This window comes from Lutjanus erythropterus, chromosome 7 (genome assembly GCF_056507025.1).
Source record: "Lutjanus erythropterus isolate fLutEry1 chromosome 7, fLutEry1.hap2, whole genome shotgun sequence".
In the NCBI taxonomy this organism is placed as follows: domain Eukaryota; kingdom Metazoa; phylum Chordata; class Actinopteri; order Lutjaniformes; family Lutjanidae; genus Lutjanus; species Lutjanus erythropterus.
The window spans coordinates 26,680,401-26,697,474 of NC_139323.1; the positions used below are offsets into that span (position 1 = coordinate 26,680,401).

Consider the following 17,074-nt stretch of genomic DNA (forward strand, 5'->3'; position numbering starts at 1 on the left):
CAGGTAAATACAACAACATTGTGAAATTAAATGAAGTCAAGCACCTTTTTTGATTAATGAGTCTACTGCACTACTTAATGAGTGAACTGCACAGGCACGTAAAAGAAGTGTTACTATTCCAGGTTCCAGCTGCTAATACTGCTGAATTACACACAGAGTGAGAAAATGGCTGCCTGCTGAATGTCACTGTCAGTAATACACACGATCCCTTTCTCAGCTGTTAAGGGCTATGGTGCATTTGTTTTTTTTTGTTTTTTTTTTGTTTTTTTTTTCAGATTTCACACAACTCATAATTGAATGAAAGAACAGGGTGGGTTTATTGGAATAGTTTGACTTTTTGGGAAAGGTTTAGGCCTGATTTTTGTTTTGATTTTTGTAATCTTTATTTTTTATCTATTTACCAATGTAGATAAATTAATTTAAAAACTCTGAAAAGTTCTACTTTAATTAAACTCATGCATAAGACAAGGCATTTCGATCAAGTTTTGTGTTGGAGTTAGTGCATTTGATTACTAATAATGAAAAAAGCACAGTCAACCACTAGAAATTTGTTTTCTCGCAGAGGGAGGACACCACTCATGTTTGTCTGTTAACAAATAACTTAGAGGGCTAACGTTAGCACCCAGCTAGCTTAGCTTAGCACAACGAGCTAGCTAGCCTGGCTCTGTCAAAAGATAGCTTTTGATGTCTGCCTATCATCATCTGTAAAGCTCAATAATTAAACACATAATATCTCACTTATTCAACGTGCAAAAAAATGATGTGTTAAGATGATAATTTGTCATTTAAACGGCTCGGTATGTGCCGGCCAGTTTCCAATTACTGCTACCAACCAAGAAATTGTCAAGGAGCTGAAAAATGAAGCCATCACAGAGGTGCCAAAACCTACAGTTCAACTAACAAACTACAGTATGTCAGATAATGACACTCCCACTTTTCAAAATTTAAAACAAATTTCTCTCAATGTTATTTTCTGCTATATTTTAAGTCTTTGTGCTCAGCTAAGCTAAGAGGCTGCTGGTCGTAGCTTAATATTCAACAGACAAATATGAAAGTGGTGCCGATCTTCTAACCTCGCCGCCAAAAAGCAATCACTTCCCAAAATATCAAACTATTCCTCAAAATACATTGTCATATTTTTCTGGGGTCACATGAAAGTCTGATGCACGGTCAACTTAAAAACACTTTGGGATACAAAAAACCTTAAGTCTTCAGATATAAGCAAGTGTATGATGAGACAACAGCTTGGGTATAAATTCAGACACTGATGTGACTTTAACTGATGGATATGCAGAAGGCTGGCACTTGAGTAAAGTGAGCAAACATGGTTGTTTTTTGTCACATTGACTAGTTTTCAGTTCACAGCTCAGGGTCTGTGGATAACATTGGCACAAATGAGGAAGTAACACTTATAGATCTATATGTTATCCACATACAAGCAAATCACACCCCCCCCTTTCCCTCCCCCCCGCCCCCCACACACGCCTCAACACTGATATGCAATACATATCACACCCTACACACCTCAAAGTTATTCTCAGGCTAAAAACTATAACTGTTATTTTTAACATTCTCTCAAAATGGATTTATTAATGCAAAGCCAGGTAGGTAGAAGCAGCTAAAACATTAGAAAAGAAGAAAAAGATCACTAGAATCACGTTAGAGGGGTTTCATTGACAGCTGATTGAACCTAAATAAATACTACAAACTGTACGGTAGTAGTAGAAAGCAGAATTGTATAAAAAGTTATGTAAAACACTTGCTTTAAAGGGATAGTTTGGATTATTTGAAGTGGGGTTGTATGAGGTATTTATAAATCGTCAGTATATTAGTTGTAGTAGATGCCGACTGGCACACCTCAAGTTTGGAAAAGCAAAGAAAGGCACCAGCATTGAAGCTAAACACTGAACTGCTGTGGACAGAATCAGCAACAAAAGGTATTTTAGCCACTTAAAAAGGTGCACCTAAAAATATAAGTATCAGTTTAAGTGTACACTATATTTACGGCTTTAACTTTCAGTCAGGCAGACTTTCCTGATAGGAAACCTCCATTGTATAAGCCAAATATGGCTCACTCCAAACCAACCAAACTCCATAGGTCAAATCACTAATTTCACCTCGCAGAATACAGGAGTTGTTGGTCTACCGCTGCCTCGATCTGTTACTTTGTTTTTGTTATTGTGCAACATTGGTGTTTTGTAAGGATAATTTAGATTCACTTAAGTAACACAATAGCACAGACAGATTGAGGCAGTTACAGAGCAGCAACTCCAATATTCTGCAAGGCAAAATTACCAATTTTGCATATGGAGTTTGGTTGGTTTGCAGAAAGAGCAATATTCATCTTACATGACAGCAGCTTCCTGTCAGCTGTAAAGCTGTGAAAATATTCTAAATATAGCGGACACCGAACACTCAATTATATTTTTAAATGCAGACCTTTCTTAAGTGGCTGAAATACCTTTTGTGGTTGACCCCGGCCACAGAAGTTCACTGTTTCCATGCCGATTCTCTGGTTCTGGGGGTGTGCAGACTGCCACCTACTGTAGGTAACACACCAACTATCAACAAGTACCTCATACAACCCCACATCAAATAATCCAAACTATCCCTTTAAGAAGCAGTATGGAGCTGCATGTGGTCGTGGTCGGCATGCTTTTTAGTGTTCACTAGTATCAGAGTGTGCTTCTATTGGGAAAAGAAAAATAATCAGCAATCTTTCTTATTGATCAGTGTGTAAAAAGGAAAACATTACTGTAGTCGATGCTAGTATATTACCCTCTATTGTGAATGGCATCATAAGGCAGAATGGAGACACAACAGTGCCACATCTCACAGGAGCACACACCCTCCTTTTTCCAGCCCGTGTGGGTCAAATGTTTATATTTAGAGATAGGCACCTGAGACAGCTGATGGATAGGTCCAACTCACATACATTAGGTGTAATAATTCTTTTTCTTTTAATTAAGCCTTTAGAGCAACCAAAATAATTGAAGATGTGTATGAGAAAATACTCAAAATCAGAGCAATACCACTTCTATGGGTAAATAAGTCACATGTGCTCGATGGTTTTACATTTTGTACTACAGCTTGTGAGTGCGTTTCTAGCTCTCTACTAAGTGTACATTTCTGTCTACCAAGTGTACTTTCTTCACTAGCAATATTTAACAGTTCATAACATGTTTTTGGTGAGGAAAACAAGTGTTAAACCCTTTAAAAAAATCTTTTTTTTGTTTCTTTTTTTCTCGTTTTTTACAGGCTTGTGGTGGCACTGGTGTGATTTTTTTTTGGAGTGGCTAACATGATTTCAGTTCCATGCTCCATGTCACTCAGGTCACACCTCGACAAAAAGGACTCGTTGATCCTTCATTTAGAAAGAAAAAAAAAAAAAATATAAGATAAAAATGACATGGCGAGCTCTGACAGACATCTTTTTCTCTCCGTCTTCATCTCTTTTCTGGTCCTCAGAGTCACTGCTGTCCTTTATGGTCCTTTTATATCCACACTGACCGCTCTACCATTTGTCCGTGCAGGCCTCAGCACCGTTACAGGCTCACAGGTAGAAAACAGCCTCTGCTCGGGGGGAACGCGATGCCCTTCTCTCCATCGGCCAAGCTTGTCTCGACATTAAGGAATAGAGTAGATTCTATAGGCCACAGGAGATGGAGATATTACGATGCAAACCATTATTGGGTTATCGATCGTGTCACACCGCTGCTGATTTGTATGGAAATGGATGTGGCCTTAAGATATTGAGCATCCGATGATTTCAAACCACAATCCATGTGAGTAGAGGCCAAGGCAGGGCCTCCAGCAGAATAAAGTTTTTATCTTAGCCTAAAATTCACTGGTTTCTACTTTGGAGCGAAAGCTGAATCCAGACTAAAAACTTAAAAACGCTGCATATGGGTTTTGAAATCACTACCACAGCAGTGTAATGGTTTCCTTCCAAATAAAAGTCTGTGAAAAGGAATGCCAGGGGTCGTGTTGTTAAAAAAAAAAAAAGAAAAAGAAAAGAAAAATACCATCACAGCCATCATTCACATACATACAAACATAGAAATGAGGAAAGTGAGTTTTATCTGGGCCAAATCATATTTTTGCAATTTGGTTTTGTCCTCTTTCGTTGCTGGATGAGTGGGCTCAACTAAATCAGCTTGTACCAGAAATTTTAAAAATTAAAAGGAGACTTTTTAGGTAAAGCTACGATACTTGTGTCTTGTCTTGTGCGCCAAAATTGTCTGCCACTCAGTCTGGTACTCACATAGGATAAAATAAGTGTTTCTGGCATTTTGTTGTGTAGTAATGTGAATATGTACATTTGAAATAAAACATAAAATCCCCTAAATCATAAAAAAAACGCAAGGGTGGGAAATTAACTACAAAAATATATACATACACATTATATATGCATATATGTTGCATATATACACACATAATGCTATACATATATACTGTCTTTATATATACATTTACATATTACACATCAACGCTCATCTTGCTTGTTAATCGTAACAGATGCTCTATATCGCCTTCTAGAGAACTGGGACAAGGGCAAAATCTTCTACTTTTTCCTTCAACTCATCTGTTTTTGTTTGGTTTTTTTTACTTTTGATTGGACAACTCTACTGAAAGGTTCTTATTTTTGTCTCAGTGTAATAGCTGGGTGAAAAAAAAACATCACTTTGAAAGGTAGAAAGAGTTTCTCACAGGTGGGCAGGTCACCAGCAAAGAGACGAGAACTGGGGGTGATTTAAGAGGATTTCGGCTGACACAGTGCGCACCCTGCACCTCTGGTCCAGCGGATGAGTTGGGATATATCGGGTGGGGTTTGCGGGGAGGAAGTTGGCGGGCAGTGATTGAGTACAACAGGGAAGAGGTTTGTTTAGTTCCAGATCCGGAGGAAACTGTCCCAGGAGCCAGTGGCCACAGCCATGCCGTCTTCTGTCACCCCTAAACAGCTAACTCTGTTGTCATGGCCTGCCAGCACACCTGGAGGTCAAAGAAAAAATAAAGCAGAGTTGAAGACTGGCTTTGTAACAAACTCCAGTCCACTGATCGATGAGTCAACTGACAGGAAAATAACTACAATAATCAATTAATTGTTTAAGAAATTATTCAAGCACTAATGCGACTGACGACTGACGTCTAATGATCATTTTTGTTCAGCTTAACTGCTAATTACTTCCTCAATTACTTGTTTGGTTTACAAAACATTAGAAAACAGTAAAACTATAATGTATGACACAGAAAAGCAGCAAAGTCTCTCATTTGAGAAGCTGGAACCAGAGAAAGTTTGTCATTTTTGCTTGAACTATGACCAAAACAATTAAAATAATCATCAAAATAGTTGTGGATTACTCTTCAATTTATCATCCACACTCCACTCCATGTAAAATAGCTTTATTTCTGTCTTATTATTATTTACCCATTTTACTGGAAATAACTTTTTGCTGCATAGAGGGGACTGCACCTTACATCTCCTTTTGCAGCCCTGTGTTGTAAAATGATAAATAAATCAACCTCAACCTTGTCGCAGCTCTACTAAACACTAAATATTCAGTTGGTTGGACAAAACAAGCAGCTTGATGATGTCATCTTGGCGTTTGGGAAATTGTAAGGGGTAATTTTTCACAATTTTCTGGCATTTTATAGACCAAATGTTTAACCAATTAATTAAGTGGTTGGCAAAGTAATCAATAATGACAACATTAATTAGTTACCAATAGCATAAACTGTTAGCATTTACAAATTCCAATATGTGTACAATACAGTTACAGATGGCATCTGCTTTTGTATCTAAACGTGCAAATTAAAACTCTGTACTCTGTGTACAGTAAAGGTGTTCTGCCATCTGTTTTTCTAGTTTTTGCACACCGACTTGAACACTGTTTTCAGTTTCTCATAAAATTGTTTACTTTAACATGACAAGCTAGTTTTCAGGTTACAATTAAGTTTAGGTGCATTTCTCTCACATTTTGCAGTGGGGAAAATAAGAAAACACCAGGGACAACACACATTTTTTAGATACAAACTTCATCAGCTGTTTATGTAACGTTACATAAATACAGACAGCAGTATTGTTTGTCAAGGAGCTTACTGATTTTTGGGTAATCAAAATCAAATTATGAAAAAAAAAAAAGTGACCCCATGCAGACTCTGCTGTTGTAACTGAACTAGAAAACATCAATTGTGCCACATGTAAAAAAATATGATTTGGGCTACTTTCATGTAGAGCGTACAAGAGAGGAAACAAACCAAACCAAAAAAGTAAAAATTAATCAACTTCAGACGTGTCTTACCTGCACGCTCGCCTTTCAGAGTGTCCCAGACATTGCAGTTGAAGTCATCATAGCCAGCAAGGAGCAATCGTCCACTCTTGGAGAAAGCTACGGAGGTGATGCCACAGATGATGTTGTCGTGGCTGTACATCATCAACTCCTGGTCGGCACGCAGGTCAAACAACCTGCAGGTGGCGTCATCTGAGCCTGTGCCAAAGGCATTCCCATTGGGGAAGAACTGCAGAAGGCAAAACAGCAGAAGTAAGGAAACTGATGTTAAATCATCAGATCATTTTTTTGATGTACAGAGCTGGAGGCGCTGTGTTTCTCAGAGCACCACAGCCTCTAATCTTCAGATCATTGTAATTTCATTAGTTGCTCACTAAACACGTTAGAATTCAAACTTTTTATGACATAATTTTTTTCGAGTCATCATCCATCAGCAGTCCTCAATCCATTTTTTTCCCTGCACTGTCTGTGTGTATTTGTGTGTGACTGAAGTGCTCACAGTGACGGCGTTGATGTCAGACACATGGCCGGTGAAGGATTGCCTGCACATGCCGTCACGGATGTCCCACAGCTTGGAAGTGGCGTCACAGGCTCCTGACACAAAGGTCTTGTAGTCGGGACTTAGAGACAAACTCATCACATCCCCTGTGTGGCCAGTGAAGGTGGTAGCCTGCTGGCCTGTCTCTATGTCCCACAGTGCACTGCAAGAAAGGGGTTAGTGGTTAGGTATGAATTACAAAAGTGACCCCTGAGATATTATGAAGGTACAGGCAGGTCGTGTGTGAGACAGTAAATGATTTTACATGAACGTCCACATTACAATATTTAATTATTTGTGTGGATTATTACAATTTTAGTGGCATTATTATCAAACATTTTTTTCTATATGCATCTTTACACACCTGAGTAGAATAATGACCCTATATGACTGACAATGGCTGGTTGGTCATGGGTATGGCATGACAGAATGTGCCAAGTTTGGGACCATTTCAAGATGAAACAAAACAAAAACTGTCAATACTCAGCATCTCAGCAGAAAGCATCCAGTGCACATGTGAGCAGACCAGACACAAGGTAGCATTTAACATAAAACATGATTGCTAGTTGAGATGAAGGCTAGAAAAGAATTTATTTAATTTTGGCTAAATGTAAGGGCTAGTTAATCAATTTGGTGGCTAGTATAGAGATAGTAAGATAGTTACATTTTGCTTAATAAAATAACCACAGAAAATAAAATGCTGCAGTCAATTTGTGAAAACATGAACTTCATTCATGCCATTATTATGATAGTCGTTATAGTAAAAAGGAAATCAATTACAGATCTATTTTATTTTATCTTTTGTATATTTACGATTGCTCTTAAATAAAGCATTATTTTGTATCCAAATATTCAATGGAATAATCAGCAAAATACTTGAGTGAGAGTAAGAGGAGGATATTGGACATTTTTTTATAATGTGGTGGAGCTTCAGTCTTCTGTGCAGCGTTGAAACAAGAATATCAATACAATATTTGTATCACATAACAAGGTTAAATTCTTTAAGCTGTGCAGGTGGGAGCAGAGGGTCGATGCTCACCAGGTGGTGTCTCCAGAGCTGGTCAGTATCTGGTTGTCATCCAGGAAACGACAGCAGGACAAGTAACCTGGAGAGAGACAGAGGTTCAGCATCAGATGAGGAGAGCTCTGCCGAAATTATTATTATTTTTTTTTGTTAATCCTTGGCTTGTGTAAGTTTTAACGAGGAGTCATATCTTTTCCTGAAAGGGGTGCACCTGTGGCCCTTATTTTCAGTCTTCTGTTGCTCCGTCCCAACTTTTTTGAAACATATTGCAGGCATCAAATTCAGAATAAGCATATATTTACAAAAATCAATAAAGTTGATGAGGTAAAACATTAAATATGTTGTCTTTGTGCTGGTTTCAATGGAGTATACGTCAAAAAGGATTAGCAAATTACCAAGTTCTGTTTTATTTATGTTTTACACAACATCCCAACTTTTTTTTTTTTGAATCAGGGTTGTATGAGGTCCAGTGGAAAATAACAGCAGCTTGTGTAGTTTTCCATTGTTTGACTCATGGAACCTGCTGATCTGCTGATCTAAAACTACAGTAAGGCAAATGATGTGTCACAGGTGTTGGACAAATCGGGCATGATGGAGCGCCGCTGTAAGGTCAGGATACAATAAACATTAACTGTCAAAGTCAAAATTAGTTAGTACAGAAATAAGACAGGGTGGCTCACCCCATAGTGCCTCTACATTTAATTTTTGGCTAAATCAACAACAGTTGAATCCAAATGCCTCTGTTATTGTCATTTTGCCTTACTTATAATTTGAACTGACAGTATATGGATTTAATCAAAAGAGTATGCCTACTTTTTCACATTTGATGTTTAGTTTTATTACAAAACTGGTTTTAAATTAAACAGTGGTATTAAAAGTTATGATAAAACCCTGATAACAAGTGATATTAACTGTATTAGAATTATTTCTGGCCCTGTGCCTACCTGTGTGTCCGGGTAGCTCTCGGGTGACGCGCACGTTGCCCTCGCGGGTCTTCAGGCTGTATATGGAGCAGATGTTGTCCAGGCCTCCGCAGGCCACATAGTTCCCGGAGGGGGCGTAGGCACATGTCATCACCCAGGAAGAGCGCAGTGGGATGGCATGCATCTGAGAACGAACAGAGTCAGAGTTATTTCTTTATAAAATACAGACAGATTAATTCATTTTGTAATACATAGACATCTACGCAACCACACAGCTGCTATTTGGTTGGTAGGTTGTAGTTTCCACCATTTACATAACAGTATTGTGTTGAAGAAAGCCAGTCTGTAAATGACAGCCAGTACTCTAAAAGGAACATCTGGACAGTTGATATCAGCTTGTCAAACCATCTTTCCAATCCAAAAGTCAAAGGGGAGAAAACCTCTATGGGCACTGAAAGGACTTTAATGGTTTTGTACATATCACAGATTCTATTATTGATTATTAATAATCTCACCTTATTTGTCGTGTAGCTGTCCCAGATGATTAGCTTTCCATCTTGCGAGGCACTGACAAGTAACCTGGAAACAAGTTTAGAACAGAACAGCAGCATGAGACTGAGTCATGTCATGTTAAAAAACCCACATAATCTAAGGAACATGCAGTTGGATCATTAAAAGCAATGAGAGCAGCCACCTTGCAGTGCTACACTGTCTGAGTGAGTATAATAAGGTGCTCTGTCAAATAACATTCAGCGTGTGCTGCCTACTCCCTTCTCCCCGACCGTCCCCATTTCCCTCCATCTTCCCTCTTTTCCCCCCACTCCTGGTGGAAGTCTCCTCATCCAGGGAAACCACTTTTAATGTCCCACTCCATCTAATATTCATTATCCAGTTATGTAAAAGTCCCTGCTGTCGGCTGGGTGGGGAAAGCACTAGAAAGAGGCCGAGGTGGGGCAGCGAGAAGAGACAGTAAAAAGACACAGACAGAGAAGAGGATGAAGTAGAAACAGTCAGTACAGAGAGAGTTATAGGTGGTACACGCGCAGAAACAGCTGGAACCCCTCCCCTCCCATCCTGACTGGGTGTTTCTATCTCTCTGGGGACAGGAAGTAGTTTGATGGTGCTATGCTACAATCAAGAGGAGAGCCATCACGCTCAAATGTCAGTAGCTGTATACAAAATAAACACTGGCCTGCTATAGGGTCACCCAGAGGGTGCCGCGCACACATTCACATGTTCACAGGTTCACACATTCACACTAACACACACACACACACACACACTTAAAGGACCAGTGTGTAGGGTTTAGGTGGCATCTAGCTCTCGGGGTTGGGTGGTAACGGATTACATGTAATTAGGGTTATTACGTTATCAGATATGTAACTACAATCAGCTAAGATTACATCTGAAAAAAAAAAATGTATATGTAGAATATAGTCACATTGTCAAGGATTACTTGAATAAATTTTTGATTATGTCTATAAAATTTTAACCTGACACACCAGATGGTTTGTTACACAGATCCATCTGGGAAGTCATCCTTAGAAACGGTTTGAAAAAGGGCAAGCACTTAAAAAAAAAAAAAAACACTTGGCAGGTGATTGGATGATCTGTCTATCACATCTAATCTGGGCTAACTTCAACCAGTCAGATCCAACTCTAGAGCAAAAAAATCTTTTCCATCATTTCCATGGATGCTTCCTGTGGTCCTCACACCAAAAACCAGGACTGTAGCTGCCAGTAGTCCTTCCTAGGATGCTGATTGGCTGGACCACTTTTGGTGGTTAGCAGATTCTAGAGATTATTTGTATAACATCTTAGTTATGAGAGTAAATTAATTAAAATCGATGTAGGTAAAAAATCCTGAAAATCTCAATCATTCCTTTGTCATTTATACAAGACCAGTTCACCAATTGGCACAAGCCTGGTAGAAACAACACAGTGCAACATGTTGGCCTTTGTTAAAGAAAACCTGCGCCCTATGTGGATACAAAGGGCTCTTTCTAAGGTAACGAAAACAAACAATTCCTATTTTCAGGTGATTAGATTATACACCAATGAATACATAAGTATTACAGTCAATTTCTGCCATATTGTGACAACAGATCCCCATAAATCTCACACACTGGACCTTTAACAAGATAATCAGGACTGAACAGCCTACGCATCATCAGTCGCAGATAAAACAAGTATTCAGCTTTGGTATCAAACAGTTTAAAAAACAGGTTTTAGACATAACAGAGGTGAGTGATTGGTTTTCTAGAAATCTACAAAATTCTTCTCTTCCTGAAAAACAGAACTATTTGGCTACACCATCGCCCATCTCATTTCCTGTGGATACGGGTCAGTGCACTGCATGCATGCTACTGGAAAAATATGATCTTGACTCATAATTCTTGGTGCTCATAATTGCAGCAAACAGTTAAAAAAGCAGTTTGTAAGTTTCCAATACGGAACAACTCAATGCTTACATCCATGGGTTTAGTCCAATCTGGACACGGAGGAACTTTACTCACAGGTCTATTTTAAATCTTCATAATCATTTGGGTTGAGATCTTACAAACTGCATCTTTAAGGAAATATTAAATAAGCTGTAGCTGCCTGTCTCTGTGCCCAGTGAATGTCATTACTGTGCTCATAGTGAGGGCGTAAAACAGTGCTAGCACTTAGATGTACAGTAGTAGTGGAGGTGGCAGTAGTGACAGTCAATTATGGTGGTATTAGTCATATTAGTAGTAGTAGTAGTAGCAGTAGTAACAATAGTAGTGGTACTGATAGTAGTATAGCCCCACACCTGGGACTGCCGTCACTGCCCCAGTGCATTGCATTGGGAGACAGATGGACAGAGAGAAAGATAAAGAGTGACACAGACATATTAAAGACAGAGAAAGAAAATATTTTAATTACAGTGACACTAGCTGTTGAGAACAGTTTTAGGTAATTGTACTAATTTATAATTGTAGTGAGAGTTGCAATTTGGCACCGATACCTGACGTTATGTTACACTGCATCGCCTAAGTATTGATAGTCAAATTAATGGCATGACTTTGGCTTTAGGAATTACTATTAATGTCAGAATTTCAGAAAAGCTAGGGATGGTATTGTTGAAGAAACCACCTATTCTAGCTTCAAGTAAATTTTCCAAGACAGAGACTAAGTCAATAGCAGGCTGGTGATTTTACTATAAAATTCCTGCACTGTGGCTGAACTTGTGTCCATGTTTGGCCTGTATGGAAACCTGCAGACTATCAACCCTGGGAGGCACTTTATTACCCATCGCTGGTAAACTGTAGGTCTTGACAGTTACAGCTGCAGTGTTAACAATTGTCATGCTGTAACTGGCACTCTAGAAATTCAACAGTCTGCTTGTGGCAACAGAAATTAACACAGGGCTCAGGGGAAAAATTATCTCCAAAGTCTGTACACTTTTAATAAAATTAGAAAAGAAAGTGGGTTTCAATGTGATGATTATTATTACTATCTCTGTGCTTTTTAAGCTGTGACTCTTGGCCACTGTTGACATTAATGTGAACTACAGGGAGTCATCTTCTAAGAAAAAAAAGACAAAAATCTCAGATTTTTGCTTCTCAAATGTGAATATTTTCTGGTTTCTTTGCATCCCTCTGACGTTAAAATTAATATCTTTGGGTTTTGGACAAAACAAGACATTCGAGGACAACATCTCTAACTTTGGGAAACACTGATCAATATTTTCTGTATCACAAAACTCATCAGTGGTAAAAATTATTAACATTTTTGTTTGTGGATTAAAAAAAAAAATCAGACTCTTGAATGAAAACAACTAAAAAAGCAACTTAAATGAGCAGAAAACAACACCACATAGGCAGCAGAACAAAAGACCAAATTTGCACCAACCACTGCATCAAAAATAATAAAGATGGACTGAGGGTGTGACTGCAGTACTCTACAAAACTTAACAGAAATGGGGAAAGACATTAAAGATTATTTTAAAGTACAGATCATCTGCCTGTCTGCCAATTTACAGAAATGCCCATTAAAAAAGAAGAAAATAAGAACCTCCAGTGGAATGAATAGGTTAATTTCCCGCTCAAAGCCAATAATGGTGTTGTCTGTAGGAGAACTACACTACCTGGAGTCGCTCCCCCAGTGCATTGCATAGATCTTGGCCAGGTGGCCCCTAAGAGTGCGTCGCGTCCGCATCTGTATCCGGCCCACTGAGTCCAGACCAGCTGTGATCTGCCAAAACACAGGAAGAAGCGTTAGCAGTGACACTGGAGGCCCACACACAGACACACTTTTATCACCACAAACACACACTTCTCTGGACAGTCGACTCTAGCTGAGGCAGCAAAAACAAGCCAGCATCATTCAACAATGGACAATGAAGAATAATAGTGGAGATTATATTTGTGTGTAATGTCTGTGGAATATTTGTGTTTGGGACATACAGATAGGCTGATGGCTTACTGAGCAGGACTTCTAATGTTCTGACCCTTTTACCTAGATTAACTGAATTACACTGAAGACAATGAACAGATTTTTGTTACAACTGTATTTTTTGCAGATATTTACAAGTGAGATTGTTTTATGCTGCTTCAGAAGTGTCCACATGTGGCTAAAACTATTACAGAACTCAAGAGACTGTTTTACTAATTATGGGTCAAAGCCTAAACACGTAATACGCAAGTTCTGCTGCTAGGCATCTCGCTATCGTTTAATCATGTTTGAGAACTTCCTTCCTCATTCTCTGACATATTCCATTTTTTCCTGGAAGTTATAGCAACTAGCGGCTAGCAAGAAACACACATTACCTTGAATAAGTTACGGATATTTCTGGGTTCAAACATTGTTGGAAACATTTGTGATAATGAGTACAAAACCCAACAAAAGATATAACGTGGGCTTAACGTTTCCAGACATTTTAATGCAGAAATGTTGCATATTACAGCCTTAATTCTACATATAGATGTATTTAGTCAGCTCAGTCAAGTGTTTTGTGTTGTGAATCTGCAACCTCAACTTGTGATATAAATGTATTTCATATTTTCCATGATTTGGGCCATTTAGAGTATTCTTGAACATTCCCTCCTTATGCAAAATATTGTGATAGCTACAATGAAAATGTGTACAACTCCAGAGGAAAAATACCCTATTTGTATTGCACACAATATTTTACAGTGTTTGTGTAGGTTTGAAACATTTAAGACTTTTTAAGACCTTTTAATGATCGTTATGATCACAATTTAAGAACTATTTCAGTAAATCAATTAATCAATTAACAGTAATTAACCTCTTAATGATATTTATCTGCCAATCCAAATTACATAATGTCAGACATCTTGTCCTTTCTACACTTGAAGGTGGACTATGAAGCTCGCTGCATAGTTTGTGTTAGTGGTCACTGGTTCCATGTTGGATGTGTTCTATGGTTGTTACACGTGATCGATACAAATTTTTCCCAAAAACAAATTTAAAAGTGAGACTGAGGTTGAGGCAACTTTATAAAAATAACCTGCCAAGATCATATTTAAGACATTTTAAGACCTATAATTCATCTGGATTTTAGACTTTTTAAGGACCCCTGGGAACACTTTATATGTGAAGAGGAAATCTTACCTGTGACAGAGTGGAGTCACTGCAGGCTTTCCTGGCATCCTGCAACACAACAAAAACCTTAATAATCATGTTGACCAGTGATAAATTTCAGGTCAGTCAGTCATTTCACTGCACGTAACACTTGTGATTTCTGCACAAACACACACAAATAATGTAACAAGAAGACATTCATGAGATTTGTGAATAAAATTGCATCCAAACTGTCTAAACATGCTGTAAATTATTGCCAATCACAGCAACTGAATATCTCAGCAGTCAAAGAATGATCAAACAGCAGCAACTGACATTTATAGATCAATTTCCAATTTCTGCACGAGAATAGAAGTCACTGATTGACAAGTTATATTCCAAGTGCGTCACTGTCTCATCTGAAACTGTGTGAGTCACAGCTTGCAGCGAACAGACAGTGGCACACGTGTGATGTACAAACACATGTACAACACACACACACACACACACTCGTCAACATAAACAAACACGTGCACACAAATTGTTGCCGTACCCGGATCTGATTGCGTAGTTGCTCGGCTTCCTGCCGCAACTGTTCCAGCTCGCTCATTGTCCCTCTGTGATGTGTTCAGGCCACACTCCGCTCCAAACACTGACTGGGCTGGGAAAACACACGTGCTTGCACGCACACACACACACACACGCACACACACACACGCACACTCTCTCTCACACACCCACACACTCACACACACTTTACCAGCTGACACCTGCAAGACAGAGAGACAGAAATACTATGAGTGCAACAGGCGGACAGAGAGTGAAGGATGGGAACTTCCATCAGACAAACACGGGTATCCTGTACGGGTTCAGACCAAAGGAGGGTGCTGCAGTGCAAAGGGTGGGGCTGGGTGGGGGCCTGGAGGGTGGCCTGGCTCTTCAAACACCCCCAGTCTGGTTCAAAAGGCCATTTGAGCCAGGCTCTGACCTTTTCTGACTCAATCAGCCTTTTGTGTTATTGCATTGCGCTGTTTGCTCGGCCCGCCCCAAAGACCCACGAACGTGTGTGTGTTGGATTCTGGGTATAGATCTGGATGATTTATCAGACAATTTGTCCAAATGACAAAGAAAACATTTGTGAAATACACTCAATAAAAATATAAACTTTTGTGCTCGCTCCCAATTTTGATGAGTTAAAGAAAAAAAAAGTAAGGCTTCTTCTGTGCAGACAGAAGGTTTATTTCTCTCAAATTTTGTTCAGATAGTTAAAATTTGAGTTAGTGAGCACGTTTCCCTTTCCAAGATAATCCATCCACCTTACAGGTGTGGCATATAGAGATTCTCATCAAACAACATGATTATGACAGGTGTGAACTGAACTGGTCAAAAGGCCACTCGAAAATGAGGGGAGGGAGTTAAATTCACATCCATACTGGCAAAAAGTACATGCACAGTTTGCATTGTTGTTTATTGTTTCAATGTTAGTTTCGTATTGTAGTCTGATCAATACAATTCTTCCTCCAAAATACACTGTTCACTTCATAATTCAATTTTTAAGACCTGTCACAATAATTTTAAGCCTTTTAAGGCCTAAAATTCAGATGATTGTGTTTTAGACTTTTTATGGACCTGCAGAAACCTCGAGAACATGCAGGTTTATTTTGAAAATGGAATTTATTAGGCTCTAAACTGTGGCTATTTTGCTTTGGGCTACAGATGCCATTTTTTCTCCAAAGTCGTGACCGGCCCTCCTTTGCCTCTGACTGGCAAGTATTCATTTCCTTCGATGGTTGAGTTGGTTAGGTTTAGACAGAAGAAGTGATTGATTTGGGTTAGGGTAAGAATAGCAGAGTAAGCCAGTCAGAGGCAGAGTAATACATATCTGTAATCTTGTGTGAAATAACCATAGTTGAGTACCTACTAAATGTCTTTTTTCAAAATAAAACTGCTCATTTTTGAGTGGCCACACTTGTGGAATAATCATGCTGTTTAACCTGCATCTCCATAGATGAATCCAGTGACCGCTTTAAATGCTCCTCCATCTGGCGGCATTCACTCTGTCACTCTCAGTGTCTGCTGGTCATGTATAGAGGAGAACCCAAAATTTGCGACTAGATTTTGTCATGGTTTGGATTCGTGGGTCTGGAGTTCCCTTCTAGACACCACGTCTGCTGTTGCCTGCTGACAGGGACAGCATGGATAACTGACTGACAACATTAGATGGTGGGCCCCAGTAGCTGATGAAGGTACATTTTTGGTCAGCGATATTAGTTAGTTATTATTAGTTCTTCAAATTTTACATAGTATTAGATGCTGGTAGTGACAAAAGCACTTCTTGTGAAGAAAATTTGAGACATAAAGCATGTGTTCACAGTTCACAGATTTTTCACTTCAACTCATGAAAAATGGGAGCAAGAGTAAATGTGCTGCAATTTTATTTTTGTTTATCAGTGTGTATACACATATTGATAGCATTTATTTAAAAATACGTCTGGGTTAAGTGTATCAGATTGAGCATCTGTTTGTACAAGCATGTGTGCATGTGTGTGTGCACGAGTTGCCACTTCCTTTACCTTGGGGAGCCTGAATGTGGGTCACAAAGCACTTAGACACTCCTCAGAAATGTTTGGGCCGTGCCCCACAACCCCTCCTCATTTTCCAGGCTGTTTTACAGTCTGCTGTCCAGAAGTCTAACCCTCAAGAGATTAAATTTTCAGTTTCATTTTCTATAATTCAACAATTAGACCGAGTC

General features: G+C 39.0%; 1 protein-coding gene across 2 annotated transcripts in view; it reads right to left on the reverse strand.

Annotated features, from left to right (window-relative positions):
• Nucleotides 1–1,983: 1,983 nt before the first annotated feature.
• LOC146324102 (guanine nucleotide-binding protein subunit beta-4) overlaps nucleotides 1,984–17,074 on the reverse strand; it is a 31,295-nt gene continuing 16,204 nt past the window's right edge. For both annotated transcript variants that reach the window (XM_084723377.1, XM_084723376.1), the window contains 9 exons: nucleotides 14,876–15,092; nucleotides 14,374–14,412; nucleotides 12,887–12,993; nucleotides 9,291–9,354; nucleotides 8,797–8,959; nucleotides 7,868–7,934; nucleotides 6,790–6,991; nucleotides 6,303–6,519; nucleotides 1,984–4,992 (listed from right to left, as the gene is read on the reverse strand). In XM_084723377.1, the coding sequence (XP_084579503.1) occupies nucleotides 4,886–4,992; nucleotides 6,303–6,519; nucleotides 6,790–6,991; nucleotides 7,868–7,934; nucleotides 8,797–8,959; nucleotides 9,291–9,354; nucleotides 12,887–12,993; nucleotides 14,374–14,412; nucleotides 14,876–14,932 (1,023 nt within the window). In that variant the 5' untranslated portion in view covers nucleotides 14,933–15,092 and the 3' untranslated portion in view covers nucleotides 1,984–4,885. The remainder of the gene's footprint in view (nucleotides 4,993–6,302; nucleotides 6,520–6,789; nucleotides 6,992–7,867; nucleotides 7,935–8,796; nucleotides 8,960–9,290; nucleotides 9,355–12,886; nucleotides 12,994–14,373; nucleotides 14,413–14,875; nucleotides 15,093–17,074) is intronic.